Source organism: Pseudorasbora parva, chromosome 3, assembly GCF_024679245.1.
Source record: "Pseudorasbora parva isolate DD20220531a chromosome 3, ASM2467924v1, whole genome shotgun sequence".
Classification (NCBI taxonomy): Eukaryota; Metazoa; Chordata; class Actinopteri; order Cypriniformes; family Gobionidae; genus Pseudorasbora; species Pseudorasbora parva.
The window spans coordinates 4,153,676-4,174,932 of NC_090174.1; the positions used below are offsets into that span (position 1 = coordinate 4,153,676).

The following is a 21,257-nucleotide window of genomic DNA, read 5'->3' on the forward strand; positions in this document are numbered from 1 at the left end:
CATTAAAAAACCATCTCAACTGTGAAATAACAGATATAAGATTACAATAATATCACATTTGTCTTATTTTAAATACAGATTTTAAAAAAAACAGGGATGAAAAATAAACTTAAGTACGAAATGTACTTTTGCTATGGTTAAATAAATGTTCAGTAATATTTTTTTGATTTTTTTCTCTAAAAAATGTCGATATAGCAACTAGTACACAAGTTTCGTCATCCTGGCGTGTGTGGATAGTTTTAAACCATGTGTGTTATGAGTACGACTACCCCACGTTAGGTTGTGCCCCACGTTCCCCTACGTTTTGAGCTCAAACTCGTGAGCCCCATTCACTGCCACTATAAAGCTTGGAAACCGCAAAATATTTATTAATATAACTCTGATTTTATTCGTCTGAAAGAATAAATTCATGCACACACAGGATGCCTTGAGGGTGAGTAAATCATGGGCTAATTTTCATTTTAAAGAGAACTAATCCTTTAAGGACCATATAACTTTAAACAAACGTTCAATTAGCGTTACTGGAAAAAACGTTTGTTCATAACTTTGAGAGAACCATTGCAGAACATTAGCCAAACGTAGATCTTTTTATTGAATGTCTGTGCTTATTTTGAAGATATGGAAGATTTACCTGCACAAAGATGGGGAAGATGAGGATTTTAGGCGTCACTTTAACGTAGGTACCATAGTTGGCTTGAGGCATGTGTGACCTCACAATGGTGCAGTTCTGGTAGTTGGCAAAGTTTGAGGTGGTAGTTGGCTGTTGGTAATGTCCACTTTGCTGTGTTTTGGATTTGCTGTTGGCAGAGCGACGTAGAAAGCACGTTCTGCTCGCCAGTCCAGGTGCTGACTGGGAACCAGCAGCCGGAGGGGGTGGGACAGGCTTCTGAGGTGGGGGGAACATCTGGCCAGCTGTAAGAAAGTTAAGATGTCTCCAATGTCAGTATCCACTACCAACAGAAAAAGGGTGTCAAAATTGTACCTTTAGTGGTACAACAGCTTGTCGCTGGGGGGAATATTCTTAAAATTACATATTTGTACCTTTTTTACTCCTAAAATGTGCATATACCCTAGAGAACAAAGACGTACCTTAAGGTACTACTATGAAACTTTTTGTGGTAAAGAAGGGACCCACTTTATATTAGGTGGCATTAACTACTATGTACTAACATTGTAATTAATAATTTGATACAATGCATTTATTGTGTACATGCATGTTTTTACATTGTACTTGCCTTTTAAAAAATGCCTGCATGTAATTACCTCTGTAAATTAATTTATGTAGTTACATATGCAAATGACACAGTTCGCACTTCCCTTACACCTAACCTTACCCTTAAACACAAACCACCACACCTGTCCCTAACTCTACCCGTATCCCAACTCAATATCTGCAAAGGTGTTTGGCAATACAATTTGAACACAGTAAGTACATCACACTTATTTTTTGATTTAAGTACATAGTACTTAAGGCCACCTAATGTAAAGTGGGGCCAAAAAAAGGTACAAATATGTCGTTTTTAGTTGTCTTATGTCCCAGGACTGTGGGTGAAAATAAGTAAAAAATAAAGTAAAAGTAAAAGTGAAGTGAAGTGAAGTGAAGTAAAGTTGGACAAACTGTTGTACCCCTAAAGATACAATTTTGACACCTTTTTTTCTGTGTGTACTAATAAGTAGAGGCATGGATAGAGATTAATACCCTATGTTGCCCTGCTTAAAGGGTTAGTTCACCCAAAAAAGAAAATTCTGTCATTAATTATAATTATAATTAATTATATTCGGAACACAAATGAAGTTATTTGTGTTGAAATCCGATGGTTTAGAAAGGCCTTCATTGTAATTTCCTCTCTCAAGACCCATAAAGGCACTGAAGACGTCGTTACAAAGCCCATCTCACTACAGCGGCTCTACAATCATTTTATGAAGCAACAAAAATAGTTTTGTGCGCAAAAAGAAACGAAGTAACGACTTATATAGTGATGGGCCGATTTCAAAACAAAGATTCAGACCGTTATGAATCAATGTATCGATTCATGATTTGGATCGCCAATGTCACGTGATTTCAGCAGTTTGGCACGCTATCCGAATCAGGAATCGTGAATCATGAATCTGATTCCTAACATTTCAAAACTTTGTTTTGAAATTTGGCCCATCACTATATAAGTCTTTATTTAGTTTTTTTGCACACAAAAACTATTCTCGTCACTTCATAAAATGATTGTCGAGCCGCTGTAGTGAGATGGGCTTTGTAATGACGTCTTTAGTGCCTTTATGGGTCTTGAGAGAGGAAATGACATTGGTGTCAATGAAGGCCTTTCTGAGCCATCGAATTTCGTCAAAAATATCTTCATTTGTGTTCTGAAGACGAACAGAGGTCTTACAGGTGACGAATGACATTAGGGTAAGTAATTAATGGCAGAATGTTCATTTTTTGGGGTGAAACAACCCTTTAAAATGGCATATTTGTACCTTTTTTACTCCTAAAATGTGCATATTAGTACCCTAGAGTACAAAGGCGTACCTTAAGGTACTACTATGAAACTTTTTGTGGTAAAAAAAAAAGACACAAATATGTTCTTTTTAGTTGGACAAAGTTTTATACACCTAAAGATACAATTTTGACACCCATTTTTCTCTGTGTGTAAGTAGAGGCATGGATAGAGATTCATACCCTATGTTGCCCTGCTTAAGAGTCTTACTCAAGGGCATAGTGTAGGGCTTAATTTTTGTAGGGCTCAAGCTAGTAACTTTCCAAACCCAAAGCTAAACCACTTCACCACACCATGATATAAAATGCACTAGGAAACTTACATTAGGGAACTTACCTAATGTTCTGTGGTTGTCTCCATAGACAGAGCCCAATACCTGAAAATATAGAAGAGTCAATAAGTGACGACACTTAGACAGAGTACAAAATATTCTGGTGAGTCATCCAGCCCTTACACGGCTCTGTGGAATACTTCTTTCGGATTGGTTAATTGCGACATCCAGCGGTATGTTATCCCCGGTATCCTCCGATAACAACCGGTAAAGGCTGATAGCACAGACTCATCTGGGTAACTAAAGTCGGCACTTTACGCTTGCTAGAAGCGTTTTTTCCTCATAGAAGTTTTGCATTTCCTGATTTAATAAAATATTAAAACTCAATTATTTATGTCATCGGTATCTCGGATAATAAAAGCGCAGCTGCAGCCATTTGTGACGATGGTGTTGTACACTGTAATAGATTATAAGATAACAAACAGGTAAGATTTTAAAATAGTTTTATCTCAAATTAATATCTCTTATCCCCATAATTATTAATATGGTGAAATACTGTGTAATAAGTGGTATGACTGCGTTCTCAGCGAAAGCTTTGTGTTTAAATAATATAAAATATTTCAACTCAAGTCAATATTTTGTGTCTAATTATTGGATGCAGTTACTATTCACTCCCATTATAAAGCTTGGAAGATCCAGGAAATGTTTTAATATAACTCTGATTGTGTTTGGCTGAAAGAAGTAGCATTTTGGGGTAAAAGAACCCTTTAAGAATTTAGTCCTGGGTCCTGCACACTGAGTTTGTCTTGAAAACCCTTGAAAAGATATTTGATGGTTGTCGTAGAAGTCACACTGCAGGATTGTGCGCCAAATCTTATGACACTGCCAGAATTTCGTCTGAGGTAAAATTTGAAGGCTGCAGTCAATAATTGGCTGCCGGAGAACATATGAAACTAATGATCAAAGTTGACAGATTTTAGCCTAGGATCACAGGAATCTTTTAGGATTTACAAAATTTGTCTCAGACGGCCAAATCGAGGGCAAAATCACACACGGTGTGCACCCGGCTTAAGCTGTTGTAGGTTTAGAAACTACAAACCCGATTCCAGAAAAGTTGGGACACTGTACAAATTGTGAATAAAAACAGAATGCAATGATGTGGAAGTTTCAAATGTTACTATTTTATTCAGAATACAACACAGATGACATATCAAATGCTTAAACAGACAAAATGTATCTTTTTTAAGGGAAAATAAGTTGATTTTAAATTTCATGGCATCAACACAAAGTTGGGACAAGGCTATGTTCCTCTCTTCTTTTTATAACAGTCTACAAACGTCTGGGGACTGAGGAGACAAGTTGCTGAAGTTTAGGAATAGGAATGTCGTCCCATTCTTGTCTAATCCAGGCTTCTAGTTGCGCAACTGTCTTAGGTCTTCTTTGTCGCATCTTCCTCTTTATGATGCACCAAATGTTTTCTATGGGTGAAAAATCTGGACTGCAGATCTGACACTGCCACTCTGAGAGGCTCTTTTTATACCCAATCATGTTACCAATTGACCTAATAAGTTGCAAATTGGTCCTCCAGCTGTTTCTCATATGTATATTTAACTTTTCCGGCCTCTTATTGCTACCTGTCCCAACTTTTTGGCAATGTGTAGCTCTCGTGAAATTCAAAATAAGCCAATATTTGGCATGACATTTCAAAATGTCTCACTTTTAACATTTGATATGTTATCTATATTCTATTGTGAAAAAATATATAAGTTTATGAGATTTATCAGCTATCGCATTCCTTTTTTATTCACAATTTGTACAGTGTCCCAACTTTTTTGGAATCGGGTTTGTACTTCAGAGCAGGCCATACACATTTAACAAATTGAAATCTCATGTCTGCTCACATTTTTCACATCACATTGAGACATTAAAGGTGCAGTGCGTAGTATTAATGAAGATATATTGGAAGAAATGCAATATAATATAAATAACTATGTTTTCAGTGGTGTGAAGATCTTACATAATGAACTGTTATGTTTTTATAACCTTAGAATGAGCCATTTCTATCAACATACACTGCGTGTCCCCTTACAGTGAAGTCGCCAGTCGTCACATTTCTGCAGTAGCCTTAAACGAACAAACTTCTCTACAGAGCACTAGTCACTCTCTGCTCTCTCAGACAACAACATTTTTTGTCCTGTGTTGGCCACCGTAGCTTCTCTATGTGCTTCGAAAGGGAGGAGTGAGCGGTGGGTGATTGCATTTCACAACCTCACCACTAGAAGCAACTAAAATTTACACACTGCACCTTTAAGCAGCTGTGAGACACCATACTGATGGACAATGCTTCGCTCTACCTGGCTTCCAGGGTTAATAGGTGACAGGATGATATAATCGTCCCCGTTTGATGCTTTCACGCGCGTCCCTCTAAGCGTCTGAGTGCCGGGCTTAGCGTCCACTGCACTCCTTCTTTCTCCCCACAGGATCCCCGCTCCACTGCGGTCTGAGCCGTTGACTACAACCCTGTGGCTGGTGCGATGGTGTGCGGACAGAGGCGGAAGTGGTGGCGCTTTGTCCCCCCTCTTGATTTTAGATGGGGAAACTGGAGTGTCATAGTTAGAGGACTTGTAAGGATGATGGATCAGTCCCTCAAAGTTGGACTTAACAGAGGGTCCTGAACGCCAAACTACCACTGTGATTTCACTCAGGCTATTTCTGGAGAGAGTGAGAGATGAAAGAACAAACAAAGAGAAGGAAAAGAAGCAAACAAAGAAGTGCTGAGTGCCTTTATGTGCAATGAGTTTATAATAATCAAACATAAGATAGTGTACACATCTTTAACAGGTTTCACCTTTCTAAAAAATGTGCTGAATTAAATGAGTGTACTTCAAATCTATTCGATCTCAGGCTGAAAAGAATCCCTTAATTCTTCCTGGTAAGCATCATGTTGGATCCTTATTAGTAAGGCATTATCACCAACAAACCCAGCATCAAGGATGCTTGCTCACCGAAGGAGCTATCCGTGCAGCCGGTCTATGGATCATTGGAGGCAAGAGGCTTGTTAATAACATCCTGTTCCATTGTGTCCTTTGTCGAAAACTTTGTGGCCACCTCCAAATTCAGAAGATGGCTTCTCTTCCATCGGACTGGATATCTACAGATCCTCCCTTCACAAACATAGGCCTAGATGTATTCGGCCCATGGTCCATCTATGCGTGTCGGACAAGAGGAGGTCTGGCACATGACAAAAGATGGGCAGTGATCTTCCTTGTCTCAGTGTCAGGGTAGTTCACATTGTCGTTGGACACCTCCAGTTTTATCAATGCCCTCAGGCGCTTCTTTGCTCTTTGAGGGCCAATACAACAAATTCGCTCAGATCGTGGGACAAATTTCATTGGGGCATGTAAGGAGGTTCGGATCCCTTTGAACATCGATGATAAAAGTGTTCAAAAGTACTTAGCAGAACATGGTTGCTCTTGGATATTCAACCCTCCTCATGCCTCCCACATGGGTGGCTCTTGGGAAAGGATGAAAGGGATGGCAAGGAAGAGATGGGCATAACATTCGTTTAATATATTTTATTACCATCATTACTTCAAACTCAGTAGCAAGACGTCAATAACACAAAGTCAATTATATATTAAATAACTGATGGTGTACTCTTCCAGGTGGTGTACCTGTGTGTTTCAGACATCCATCTAGGCGATACCCTTTAGCACCACCAGCTTTTCAAAATGATTGGGTTAAAGGCGTTGTCTGTGTGGCCTATTGATTAAACCTGTTGATTAGAGCCATGCGAACTGCAAGAGAATAAATAAAGCTTCAATTGCACATAGCTAAAAAGAAAGTGGCAACTGTGTGCTGATTGCTTGCCACGTTAAAAAGGCCTTTAAGTAGTGATGGGGAGTCGACTCCAGGACAGGAATCGACTCTCGGTGTCGACTCTGTGGCTGTGTCCGAAATCGCTCGTTTACTGAATCTCTCATCGAAAGTGCATGGAAGTTGAGTGCACTGTAACCAAGGAGTGAATGAAATGAAGTGAACCATAAGGTAATACACTGACGTAATACACCGCGTCAGACAGCTGTTGCAGAAAATTTGTCACACACATTTATTTGAGTGCTTACTTTAGAAACAATCACAGTGACTTTTGAGCGAGTTTGTAATTATAGGCTTGCTCCATGCTAGCTTTAGTTTAATTGATATAGATTTGGTTTCCCATGGTTAATGTGTTCAACTAACCATACATCATAAAAATACTAACATCAAGAAGAAATGCATCAATAGTGTGCATTATTATATGTTTAGTATCTTTAACTTTCCTTTTAAGACAATGATCATGTGTGTTTAGCGTGATCACTCGACAAAAGCTCTTTTTTCGTGACTTTTGTTTGTTGATAGCCACTCAAGTCATGGCTAAATTGAACTAATTTGGACGGCCACACTAAAAGTGTCCGGTTTTAAAAAGAGGATTTTAGGAGTTTGTGTCGGGGAGGAAATCATTTAAGTGTGTAACAAAAGCAGTTTTGTCTGATTTCTAACTCTGTTTTGATGTAAAGTAAATGGAGTCGAGGAGTCGATTCCTTAGACTCCAACAGTGGGAGTCAGGAATCACAGTCGACTCCAAAAAACCTGGAATCGAACACCCCTACCTTTAAGTCAAAAGTGTAGGCCTATTTGTGAGCGCGGGCACACGCAAATGAACTGCCTGCCAATGTGCAATTGTGAATTAGAATTTCCTTTCGCAGCAGTTATAATAACACAAATTACATCAATAGCTAATTCGCCCTCGCTTCTTTTTCCTCTCCAACATTCCAATTATTCCTGCCCACTAAAAGCTGCACAGATATATGTGCTTACCCCGATAGGCCTATATATGTAAACCAGTTAGAAAAAGTTCCATTGATTCACATTTCATTTCATTAATAAGAATCTACGATATGTATTGTCATATGATACCCATTCCTAACATGCAGTAACATTAATACTTCAAACACATTTGACAAGCTACTTTAATCAACAAATACAATTGACCATTACATCCTCACCATATTCCAAAATTTTGTAAAGTTGCTGATCAAAGGCTGGGTTGTAGAGCTGCGGCTCACGTGGATGAATGTTGAGGGGTCGAGGGGAGGGGCGTGTCTGGTCTGAACTAGTAGATGAATGAAAACAGCTCCTGATAAAGAAGTTGACTGGCTCAAAGTATTTTGAAAATACAAAAATACTCATCTTAAATGTGTTTAAATACAAATTACATATTATTACATATTTTAAATACATGTATCTGAAATACTGCCCATCCCTGGGACACAAAACTAACTCAGGAAGTGCTCACTACTTCCATGGCTGAAGTAACTGCCATCATCAATGCCAGACCCCTGGTACCGGTGTCTACTGATCCAAGTGACCCGTTTCTCCTCACACCTTCCATTCTTCTCACAAAGAAAGTCTGCACCCCTGTTGCTCCTGCTGGTGACTTTAGAACCAATGATCTTTTCCAACGTCAATGGCGACAAGTCCAGCATCTTGCAATCACATTTTGGGATAGATGGAGGAAACAGTATCTGGGTTCACTACAGACTCGAAGGAAGTGGCAATCTGACCGACCCAATGTTGATCCAGGTAGCACTGTGCTCCTCAAAGATAGCCAAGCCAAAAGAAATGGTTGGCCAATGGGAATTATTACACAGGTCTTTCCAAGTAAAGATGGAAAAGTTCGCAAGGTGGAAATAAGGGTTCCCAAACAAGATGGCATCAAGGTCTTCCTTAGACCAGTAACAGAGATTGTTGTGCTCCTTCCTCCTGAATCCAAGTAAATGTATCAAAAGAAGTTACTTAGTGATGGCGATTAATCACGCCAGATGGGGAGTGCTCTGTTACACTAACTGTCAAAGCTAACAATAATTAAAGAGTAAATGTTTAGTTGGTAGTTTGGCTCCCTCTACTGGCTGTTCTGGGGATCATGCATTATAGTGCTGGCATTAGCATGTGACTGATCCGATGACCAACAAGGAAACAAGTGCCTTCCATGAGTCTATTCCTGAGTCAAGAAACAGCGAATCAGTACCCATCTGCAGTCATCCTTGGCCTTTGGTAGCTTTGTCGGTATGTTTTATAGTTATTGTTCATATTACAATATTTGAAATATTCTGAGCTGCATCTCAGATATGGATCGAATGGGAGCTATATTGTATGCTTAGTGTTTTCATTTCAATTTATTTTCATGTTGTTTCATAAATTAAATCTAGATTAAAAAGATGTTTGTAAGAAGCATTTATTTAAATACACATTGTGGATGTAAATTCATATTGCTCTTATTCTTCTTATTTCATAGTTTTACCCTACCTTTATTAAAATATGGAAAAGGACATTCCATGTCTGTGAATTTGATGAGGGGGAGTTTAGCTTGCTGTTGAAGTATACATCAGTCTCCAATACTGATTGACAAAAGAGACTTATACAATTTATACACTGCACGTTTGAGTATATAGTGCATAGTTTGTCACAACTATAGTGTATTATATGTACCTGATAGCATTTGCAAGATCTACACACTTCCAGTGTTTGACAGGTTGACCGTTTAACTGCACAACAGTGTCCAAATGCTGCAAACCAGCCTGATCCGCTGGACCACCTGAGAGGAGAAGCACACACACACACACACACACACACACACACACACACACACACACACACACACACACACACACACACACACACACACACACACACACACACACACACACATATGGGGTTTCCATGTTTTATGGGGACTTTCCATAGACATAATGATTTGTATACTAGTCTCAAACCCATCATTTAGCAACTGTACATATTAAAAAAATTCACTTTTATGTTATTTTCCTCATGGGGACCAAAAAAATGTCCCCACTTTGAATTTATTGCTATATTTCAGGAAACACACACACACACACACACAGGCACAAAATATAACACAATATATAACAGTGAGTTTTATTCAGCTGTGACTCAAGTGGCCTGACAGACACACACACACACACACACACACACACACACACACACATAACATAGGTGACATTCTGACACTTTAAATAATGACATGACTGTCAGTGTTAATCAGCCGTGACTCCTGAAGCCTAAAACTCACACAGAGTGACCCATGTTTGACCGTGATGCTTAATAATCCATGACGCAGAAATGGCACATTCCCAGCCTTGAGGACAGCAGCATCCTCTGGGACAAATGCACACACACACAAACACACACACATTTAGAGCAGTTCTTGCCTGGATCGACCGCTTGTATACGAACAGGCGAGTCAGAGCAGATGGTGAAGCCGAAGCCGTCCTTTCCTCGTAGAATGGTCACCTAAAGCGCACACACACACACACACACACACACACAGATGAGTACAACACACTGCCACCTGCTGGATCAGGTAAGACACTGCAGCTCAACATCCGAGAAGCAGCGACACATAAGTAAACTTTTCCATTTTATTTGTTTCAGTGGTACAGAGATGTACTTGTGCTATATTGAAAATATTAAAGCTTTTACTATAATTGCATTTTTATTTTATTTTTTGCATTCTAGAGTATCCATTCTAGGTTAGTAGTATTTTACATTGTGATTTATTAATGACAGAATTATACAGTCAAATATTTTAACGAACCCTACATTGCATCTAAAATTTAAAAAAAAAAGATAAATCGGATCAAATTGTGCACATTTAAAGGAAAAATATGCATATGCAATGCCGCTGAAAGACAAAGTGGCATGTTTCAGAAAAATAAAACAAACAACCCCAAATACATACATAGTAATTTGTTTACACTTGTACATTTTCACATTTTAATCTGGATTAAACATGCCAGTACAAAAAAGGGAATATTATTATTAATATTATTATTATTATTATTATTATTATTATTATTATTATTATTATTATTATTATTATTATTATTATTCTATATTTTAATTTTCATATCCCATTGGCCGGTTTTGCTTTATTAAAGGGGACCTTGATTATGATTTTACTTTTTTAACTTTAGTTAAAACTTAGTGTAATGTTGCTGTTTGAGCATAAACAGCATCTGCAAAGTTACGACGCTCAAAAATCAAAGCAAATGGAGAGATTTTATTTGAAAGAAAAAGCTTTCTAAGAACTACAACAAAGCGGCTGATAGGGACTACATTGAGCTTTTTCACCGATTAGTGACATCACTAACCCTAACATTTACATAAACCCCGCCCCCGGGAACACACAACACAGGGAGATTATGTTGAACTGCGCATCTCAATTCACATACTATCTGTCCTTCATAGTATTCAAAAATAGAATTAGTGTGTCCCAAATCGAAGTATGTTGGAATGAGTATTCCAAAGATACCCGGATGGTCTACTATTTCCAGTTAGAATTTAAAGTGCAGATCGATACACAAGCTACATCCAAAATCGAATACTTCCATACTATATAGTAGGCGAAAAACAGTACGTGAGCAGAGTAGTATGTCCAAATTCAAAGAATTCGAAAAACAGTATGCGAAAAGTACCCGGATGGCCTACTACTTCCAGCGAGATTAGTGACAACATTTACATAAACCCCGCCCCCGGGAACACACAACACAGTTCTCCAAATATGAGCCAAGGGGGTAATCTAGCACTCGGAAAGCGTTCCACCCAGAGTAACACCAATTGCTAACCAAGCCATCACCTGCTGTCAGCATCCCATTGACTCCCATTCATTTTTGAGTCACTTTGACAGTGAATAACTTTACATCTGAGGCGTTTAAAGACTCTATTTGTCCATTGTTTGTTTCTAAAGAAACACGACAATGCATAAAAGGCTCCATTACCTTTTATCTTACACTATCGCCCCCGTAGAAGCTGTTTTTGTAAAAATAGGCTAACGATTGCGTCATAACCAACGCGAATCTGTCGCACAGTTGAGAAATTACCGTACAGACAGGAGGAGATGCTCAGATAAAATCTTTTACTGTCTATGAGACAGTCGGGGAGACGTGGAAACATAAAGTCTGATAAAGTCAAGGGGGAAGAATGGGGAGAATCCCATAGTGAGCCAAAAGCAACGGGAGAAAACATTTAAACAACATGATTCAGATTTCGCTTTCCACATCTACTAGAAGACTTACAGCTGTCCGACAGGTAGCTTACGTCACATCTACGTCATCAAGCTCAGTCTGAGCCTGCGCAGTTCGCTCAGCCATCAGAAGTGAGTGCCTCTGATTGGCCTCATTTTTCCGCCGTTGAAGTCAATGGGATCGCTCTGTCCATTTCTTTTACTGTCTATGATATGAGCACTTTTTAACGGTCGCGAAGTACGTTCTAATTCAAATGTAGTACCTACTCACATAGTACGCGATTTTGGGCGTAGCCTAGGTGAAAAGTACCCGGATGACCGACTTCCGGGGAGATTCTGAAGTGCTTGGAGAGAACACATGAGGGGAGACTCAACATGAAAGAAAATTCAATTGAATGTGGAGGATTTTAACTTACAAGATGATTGACAGGGCAGATTAAACAAAGACAGGATGCACGTAACTAAGCAACAGAGCTCTCTGTTAAAGATGACAAAGTACTTTGTCCCAAAGCTTGCATACACTTCTACTACACACTCAAAAGTATACTTTTTCTTCACAAAAAGAGCACACACTTTTAGGTCATATTATAATTAGGCGCATCGGGGCGCAGCAGAAGAGTTGTTGTAGACAAGCACATTTGGGAGATATGCTAATCAATGACTTGAAGATAGTTAACTCATAAATTCATAAACTAACCGTTCAGAAACGTCCTGACTCATTCTACATATTATCTCTTCTTCTTGAGTCTCTCCATCATTGTCTGACTCCGGTTTGAACATTAAAGGCTAAACAGTTTCTGACATTTTCAGCATGTGTCTGCCTGAGGTAATCAGAGCTGCTAATACAGGCTCTTGAAGCTCCACCCTCTTCCTAAAAGGGGCCGGCAGCTCATTTGCATTTAAAGGAAAACACATTTAAAAAAGCACAATTTTGCTCAGTGACAATTTTAGCATGTTGTAAAAATTATCTGTGGGGTATTTTGAGGTAAAACTTCACAAACACACCCTGGAGACATCAGAGACTTATTTTACTTATCTTGTAAAAAAGAGTATTATAGGACCCCTTTAAGGCAATAATCTGACAAAAATGTGATAATTTTTTTTCAGAAAGTAAACTTTTAAAACTGTAAGCATTTGCTTAAGTAACTTAGTCTTCAGATTTATATCTTAAAACGTATACTGAGTAAGGGTCATAGTAATTGTGCCGAGTAATACGTATTTGTTAACACTTTACTTAAATCCTTTATGTATAATGCATCATAAAAGTAATTTCAATGCATTAGGCCTATGCCTTACAGTAATGCACCTTATAATGCATTTCATGGTCTCATTAATAACTGTAACCACAGTTATAATATAATATAATCATAATACTCATAATATAATAGTTGTAATACATATTTATAAAACTTATCTAACAATTGAACGCACCTTGAGAAAGATTAGTACATAAAAACATGACAAACACATTTCTGAATCGGCAATTATTTTAATGCATTTTAACTTTGGTTAAAATTATTTATGAAAAGATATGCATTATAACGTACATTATGAATACCTTTATCATGCTTTATACATAAGGGCTTAATACATAAAGTGTTCCCACATATGTTGTTGATCCTGGAACAACATTCCTGGCCCAGATATACCTATAGTCCTAACCTTATTCATACCCTAACTATACCTGTAACTTATCCCTAAAATCAGAGGGAAATGATTGGTGAATAACACTGATATAGCACCAAAACCTGGTTGTAAGCACAAACATGACATAAACTGTAACCTGCAAATCTGATTGGTTGTTTGAAATGTTGTTCTAGGATCCACAAAGACGTTGTACTTGGTGAAATCATGTTTACCAATGAAGGTAGACAATTCGGTAAAACTTTACAATAAGGTGGCAGTATAGGTTGTATATATTGGGGGATGGGGGTGAAAACTGTAGGTAGGTTGACCCCTTTTAAAAATCTACTTAGGATCTTCAAAATGCAAGGGCCAGCCCTGGGTGTGAGACGATCCAGCACATCTGCAGAGGGTGTTTAAGCCTCTGTGTGTGATGGCTGATCCTTACATGAAATGAAGGGATTACAGTAGAAATCTGGATTAAACAGAGAGAGAGAAAAGTGAGAAAGGGGGGGATGGAGGACATAAGAATAAAAGTTGACATGAAAACTTGACCCTTATGCTTTTCATTTACTTTCTCTTCATTAAATCATGCAGTCCAGTCAAAAATGTCATAATAATACATTACATGTTTGTTTGTTTTTCTCTAAAACCTATTGTATACGCAATGTTTCACATCATTCTGTGAATCTTTTTTTAAACCTTGATGCTGGTTGCTATTCAATGGACGAGCACGTGCGGGACATTTAAAAAAAAAAAATCTATGGTCCATAAAAGAAGGGCATACGGTATTGAAACAACACCAGGGTGAGTAAATGATGACTACATTTTCATTTTAAGGTGAACTATCCCTTTAATTATTTCCCCGCCATTGACGGAATTTTCCATCATCTATGACAACACTTCCTAACAGAATTATTCGGCAATGCGTTTTCACTGTTACACGGTAGGGGTGCTATTATGCATCATCTGAAAAAGTATAAAATCTCCAGATCAAAACACAGGTAAAGAATAAGCAGAAACATGCAATAGAAGCAGTGCTTGTGCACAATTTGTGCAAACAATATGCAAACATATTCCTCATTTGTCGTTTGATCATCGTTCTGAATCTGATCCGGACAAAGTCTTTGACAAAAATGCGATTTTCTCAGCTTTTTGCTCAAAATAATCACAAATGTTGCCGCTAACGGGCAACTAAAATGACTTAAATATCAAGTATAAAAGCGAATAGTATACTTAAAGTTTAAATGTAATGTATAAATAGTGTCCCTGACTAAGGATTTACACATTCGAATCAGAATTGTCGAATCTCTCATATGGTCGACCGATAGTTGAATCATCCATGTGTGTGTGTATGGGTTTGGAGGGGCACGACACTAGTCAGCAGGAGGGTAAAACTATTTTTATTTTCCTTTACACACTGCACACAGCAACAACTTTTAATAAAGCGACCAAAACTGCCTGCCAACTGACAGACGAACTGACAATGGCTTTCTTATTTAGGTTTAAATAAATAGTAATGGGGTGGGTAAACAATCATAAAACGTTTTCTCATAACATTTTAAAGCTGCGATCGAAATACAGATCATCACACAAATAGGCTATATAAAAGAACATTTTGATAAATAAACCTAAAAGAAATACCTGCCTAGAGAGGAAAAGAACACTTTAAATGCGTTTACATGCACGTTCTTAAGCCGATTATGCTTAAAGGGTAAGTCTCAGATATCTCACACCGGACGCGCACATTATATGCGCAAGCTCAATTTTGAACCGACTTCTGACAGAAGAGCTGCACGATGAGTGTATCTTGTAGCACAGGGTGAAATCAGTATGTACATATGAGGGAAATATACATTTAATATAAAACCTTGAAATGGAGCTCTGTGGCGCAGCAGGATTTAAACAACTTCCTTAGTCGCCGCAGACAGGCACCAAAAGCTGCCTCCGTTGTGTGTACACTCATTAAAAACAATGTATTTGAATTTTAAAGGCGCTGCCTTAAAGTGCTTGCACATCGGATGTGAAGCTCAGCGCCGCGCAGCGCCACGCCACATCTTTAAAATATTGAGTGCCCCCATATTGCCAAAATGATATGATCCTCATTTCATCACACCCGCAAAGATTGGACTGTGAGATCGGTAGTCGAATCCGGCTCCACATATCGATGCATCGAATCTTCGACTATTCGGGGTTTACTAATAAAAAGAATGATGTTAAGATTACGTAACAAAAAGTATGCTTAAAAGTATGCTTGTAGTATAGAACTACTAAACTATTTTCTGAAAGTATACTTCAAAGTGTACTTTCATACACTAAATGTTTTTTTTTATTATTTAAATTTTATTTTATTTATGAGTTCACTTGAAGTATAGTTGAAGTACAAACAAAAAACATAGTTCAAAACTAGTTGCGTACTCAAAGTTTACTGTTACACTTAAAGTATACTTTTAAGGGTGCTTTCACACCTGCCTCCTTTAGTTCGGTTTAATCGTACTAAAGTTCGTTTTCCCCTTTAGTGCGGTTTGTTTGGTCAGGTGTGAAAGCAGCAATCACACTCGGGTGCTCACCAAAAGCAGACCAAACAAGCACACCAAGACCTCTTTGAAGAGGGGGTCTCGGTAAGCTTTCAAACGAACTCTGGAGCAGTTTGTTTGTGGTGAGAATGTGATCCGACCTCGAACAGACCCGACTGCAAAAATTACTGATAATTTTTGGACTAAACCAACTGCTGCAGTCAGCTGTGCTGTGCATTATGGGATGAGGAAGTGTTTGTTGACAGTTTGCACTTTAGCATGGCAGCTCGCTGACAAACTTGGAGTAGTGAGGCGGTGGGGCGCAATCTTCTTTGTTTAGCAAAAAAACTCAGGGAAAGGGGGTTCACCCAAAAATGATAATAATTTAATCACCCTCAACAGTTGAACACAGAAGATGGTTGTTCTCATTGACTTCCATAGTATGGGAAAAAAAATGAGGGTGATTAAATTATGGCAGGATTTAAATTTTTGGGTGTAACATTTAACTATACCTTAAATTAAAAAAAAACTTGCAGTATACTTATTTTTTGAAAGGGCATATATATGCTTGAATATGAATGCTCTTGATGGTAAAAGCAACATTAACTTCACAGCAACATCAGGGATATTGCCAAATCACTAAAACCAACAGTTTTCTGCTTTAAGATTCTGGCACCGCCCTCTGTGCCAGCCTATTCAAAGACTCTATAGAATAGGACTTTTTACAACCAAGTGAGACAAAACTTTTACATGCAAGGTAACCCTGACGACCCTGATGAGTTCATAGCCTGCGTTTGAGCGCACAGCTCTTTGTAAAGCTGCACATTTCAACAAAAAGCAGAGGAGAGGCAAGACCATAAAAAGCTCAGAGAACACTGTTCTCAGAGGGGCATAATTGGACAGTGAAGTCCATTCAATCCGTCACTTCTCCTCCATTGGGAATTCAGAAGCTATTTTCCCTCCTTTCTTTATTTAAAAGGTGGGATTTTAGGAGGAGGATTGCCTCCTGTTAGCCCCGCATGAAGAAGCACTTTGAAAACAGAGCGCAGAAAGAGCGATCGGGCGCTGCCTCGCTTCTCAGGGAAAACCATAGACCTAGATGTTGAATGAAAGGGCCTGATGAAAGTCTCAAACTGAAGGTGTTGAATACAAACGTCATTAATATCACCATGATTTTATTTGCCTATTAGGTTTTAATATAAGTATGTGATTTATATATTAAGGATGCACAATATATCAGTATAGGTTGATACATGTTCATTTTTAATGTTTCATTTTTGGCTTGATTAGAAAATCTGGCCAATATATTAAAGCTGATAAATAATGGATTATTTTCTTTGAGTTGAGACACTTTAGATGTCCGGTGGATGATTTTGAATTGCTTGAAATAGGATTGAAATCAATTACAATAATTAACATAGAGTTAAGAGCAACATGTGCAGAGCAAGTCTGTCATATAGGTTACATAAAATTATAATAAAAACATTATAATTGTGTGTTTGGGACATGGCTTTTAATGGTGAGACTTGTTTTTGTAATCAGGATCTTAAAAGTTTGGATTTAGATTTATCGTCCAATATATTGGTTATCGGCTTTCAAATGTAAAGAATTATCAGAATCGACCAAAATGTTGATATCGGCGCATCCCTAAAATGTATTAGTTATATCAAACTTCACCATAATGTCTCTATATCCAGTTTTGTCCCAATAGAGTGAAATTTGAGAGGTAAAAATGTGAACAAAATATTTTGGAGCACATTCATACCACACCTAAAACAATCTTGGCCCCATTTACAGATTGCTATAAAGTTGCCTAGAGTTCGGATAATGAATAGCAAAGTGTGTTCAACAGATCTAAAGAACTGTAATGCATGTAAAGTATTAGTTCATTATGATCCTCATTTGTCTCTAGATCTAGCTTGTGATGATTCGGCAATGGAACTGAAACACAATTTAAAATACAAAACATAATAACAATCCAACATGCGAGACAAAGTGCACTTGACACAAACAATACCAGACACTGAACAGAGGAGAAGGAGGAACTTAAATACACAGATGATTAACATGAACAGCTGTCATGATGATGAGCGGTGGGAAAATAGAAAAAAGAAACACATATAATGAATGAAAACAAAATGAAAATCCATGGCTGGATCCAAAATCGCCCCCTAAACCCTCAATCACTATTCCCTACTTTAGTAGGGTGACCATATTTTGATTACCGAAAAACAGGACACTCGGCCTACCAATGAGATACTCAAATGATACTTGAAGTTTACTCAAAGATTCCTTATTAATTTCAATACATTTAAAGTATGTTTGGATAGAACATTTTAATATTGGGGCCAGGACAGGACTTAACATTTGGTCACCCTTTAGTCCACTAATAGTTTGCTTGAAACCAAGTGACTGAATTCGGACAGCTGTGTGCACATCGGCTATACACTCGTTATTGCAGTGCAATGTGGGATTGAATGAGTGCACTCAATAACATCCACTATGGTTTCGGACACACTACAAAAGGCAGTCCTGTCTCCAGCAGAGAAAATTTATTCACAAATCAAGAAAGAAGCCTTCCATTTTATATATGGATTAAAAAAAAAATCAATAACATTTTTGATGACTGATCGTGCTTAATAACTGCATTTATTTAACAATGACAATTATTTACATTTAAAATAAAATATTCCAATAAAACAAGCCAAAATACACCAGGAATCTTATTTTTGAAATATCTTTACTACTTCCAGCTGCTCTTTCAAACAAATGAAAGAGATCAAATTTGCACTCTTTAAAGCATGGGTGTCCAATCCTGCTCCTGGAGGGCCACTGTCCTGAGTTTAGCTCCAACCCCAATTCAACACACCTGATCCAGCTAATCAAGGTCTTATTAGGCATACTAGAAACTTCCAGATAGATGTGTTGAGGTAAGTTGGAGCTAAACTCTGCAGGACAGTGGCCCTCCAGGACCGACTTTAGACACCTCTGCTTTAAACCATCACGAAAAAAACACGACTCCTAATAGTATCAATAACTGATCATAGGTAATTGCATAAACGCAACCCTGGTGTCTGATGTAACTTATGCTGCGTTCCAGGCAGGTTTTTCAGCCCGTAAGTTACGACTTCAAACCACGACTCACGACTTTGTAGCTTTCCAGGCAAAATCACACCAAACTGCCGGGGCGCCAGGAATTGGGTAGCGAGATCGAAACAAAGCACGGCGGACCGTACAAGGCTTATGCGCATTTACAGTCATTTCTATCACCAAAGGTGCTTACTCCTTGCTTATTTGAGGGAAAAGGAGGAGAAAAAACACTGCATAAGGCAAGAGAAGCTGCTATTCCTTTTATTTTATGTTATTTGTATATTTGGAAATGTATTTGGATTTATTTTTGCGCTCAATGGACTGAAAACTAGCTAACGCTAGAAATCTGCTGATAATGCATAACATTTGCTGATAAATAACTTTAAAGCAATACCTTATTTCAGTGAACAATTTGGTTTTTAATGACTTCCATAAACACTGCATCCATAGGGGCTGCCATTGTTGTTTCGTGGGCTATGTGGCGTCAGAAATCATAACTAGGAGTACATCGATATAGTACGAGTTCACGGGTGAGAAGTCACGGGTTTGACGGCCGTTCCAGTGCACTTTCACGGTTAGAAGGTTGGAAAAACACGGGTTACGGGTTGCCTGGAACGTGGCATAAGACCCCACATTCATCAGCAGCAGCAACGTTTTCATTGGAGCAGTAAAAGAAACATCCCACCACCTGAAATCAAGCACTCTCAGGCACTGGACCAAATACACCTGAGAGTCTCTGATGTACAGCTGTATATGCAATGCAGAGTTCAACAGGACAACTGCAGGCTGAAGTCGTCCGGTGGGAAGTATTCAATGCTGTCATTCAGTGTATGCACATAAATCATAAAGATGCCGGCACAAAAACAAAGCGAGCCTATGGGAATTTATGCTTGAGCAGGCAGAGAATCAGAGTTGAAGAAAGACCTCTCGGTGCTGCTGACCTTTTATCTCCATTCAAAACAGACAAACTACATCGATGTATGGTATAATGTATGGCCTATTGCTTTAGATTATTATTCAATTCATAGGAAATTGAGTAACCAGATCTCAGAACAAAATACAAACCTCACCTTTTTCATTCAACACAATTCCAAAACGTTCCATATTTTCAATAACGCATATGCTAACAAAGCTTTGTTACCTGAACCAGCAACGTCTCAAATGGGTTTTCTGTGCACATGCTTGGAGGAAAGCTGAATGCATGTGGCATAATCTGCGAGAAAAACTTTATAGCTGTATACAGGGCTTGTCAAGAACTTTTTTGCTCATCAGTCACTGTTGCTAGTATTTTTCCAAGGTTACTACCCACTCAGCATTTTCACCGCTGACAATTTTTACATCCTACGCTTGGGAAAAACTGCTATATAGATATTTTTAATATTATCTCATAATTCCCATTATACTGTTACACATGTTAGGTGTGTACACATGTTACACGTTTTCGTTCTTAACTGTTTATATTCAATTGAAACAGAACTGACTGTGTGTAAGTGAATACTCGCCAAGACCGGCATTTGATATTTTTTGTGTGTAGCTGGTAACACTTTACAATACGGGTACACTAATATGCATAATTCATGCTTAATTAATGCACAGATAATCATGAGTTAATGTATTACTAATGGTGAACTAACCCATGTATTAATGATTACTGCATCAGCAACTAATGGAGATTCATCATTAAATTGTTATTAGTTAAATATGTCATAATGTATTAATTCCTTAATAACACATTATATTAACTAATAATGTAAATTAATGTGTTAATTACCACAACATGTCAAAGCCATGCATTTCAGCTTCCAGTTGTCTGCTTTAATTAATCATTAGCTAATGATTTATAAAGGTATCATTATGTTATGACTTTACTTGTTGGGGCACATGACTATTAACTATTGATTAAGTAATATGTAATTGTGGTTATGAGTTTTGAATTAATTCTGAATTAGTTAATAGTCATTCTTTAAAATGAGACCAAACTGAAGTCTGTGCTCCCAAGAATCTTTTTTATAACAGTTTCATGGACATTTTTGTCCTCTATGAACCTATGTGTAACTTTATTAAATTGATGCACAAGGGTTTAGAAATGCTTTTGGCGGGGAGTAAATAATGAAGCAAACCTTAATAAATCACTTTGCAGGATTCATTTTAATACTCTCCTCCCATAAATACTGCGTCTGAAGAGC

The 21,257-nt window shown here is 38.0% G+C and overlaps 1 protein-coding gene across 3 annotated transcripts in view; it reads right to left on the reverse strand.

Moving 5' to 3' along the window:
- The window catches only part of rgs3a (regulator of G protein signaling 3a), a 188,624-nt gene that overhangs the window by 157,361 nt on the left and 10,006 nt on the right, over positions 1-21,257 (reverse strand). For 2 of the 3 annotated variants that reach the window (XM_067437557.1, XM_067437558.1), the window contains exons 3-7: positions 10,029-10,110; positions 9,289-9,394; positions 5,115-5,472; positions 2,826-2,865; positions 632-912 (exon numbers count right to left, since the gene is read on the reverse strand). In XM_067437557.1, coding sequence (XP_067293658.1) covers positions 632-912; positions 2,826-2,865; positions 5,115-5,472; positions 9,289-9,394; positions 10,029-10,110 — 867 coding nt within the window. The remainder of the gene's footprint in view (positions 1-631; positions 913-2,825; positions 2,866-5,114; positions 5,473-9,288; positions 9,395-10,028; positions 10,111-21,257) is intronic. The other variant, XM_067437559.1, reaches the window with a different exon arrangement.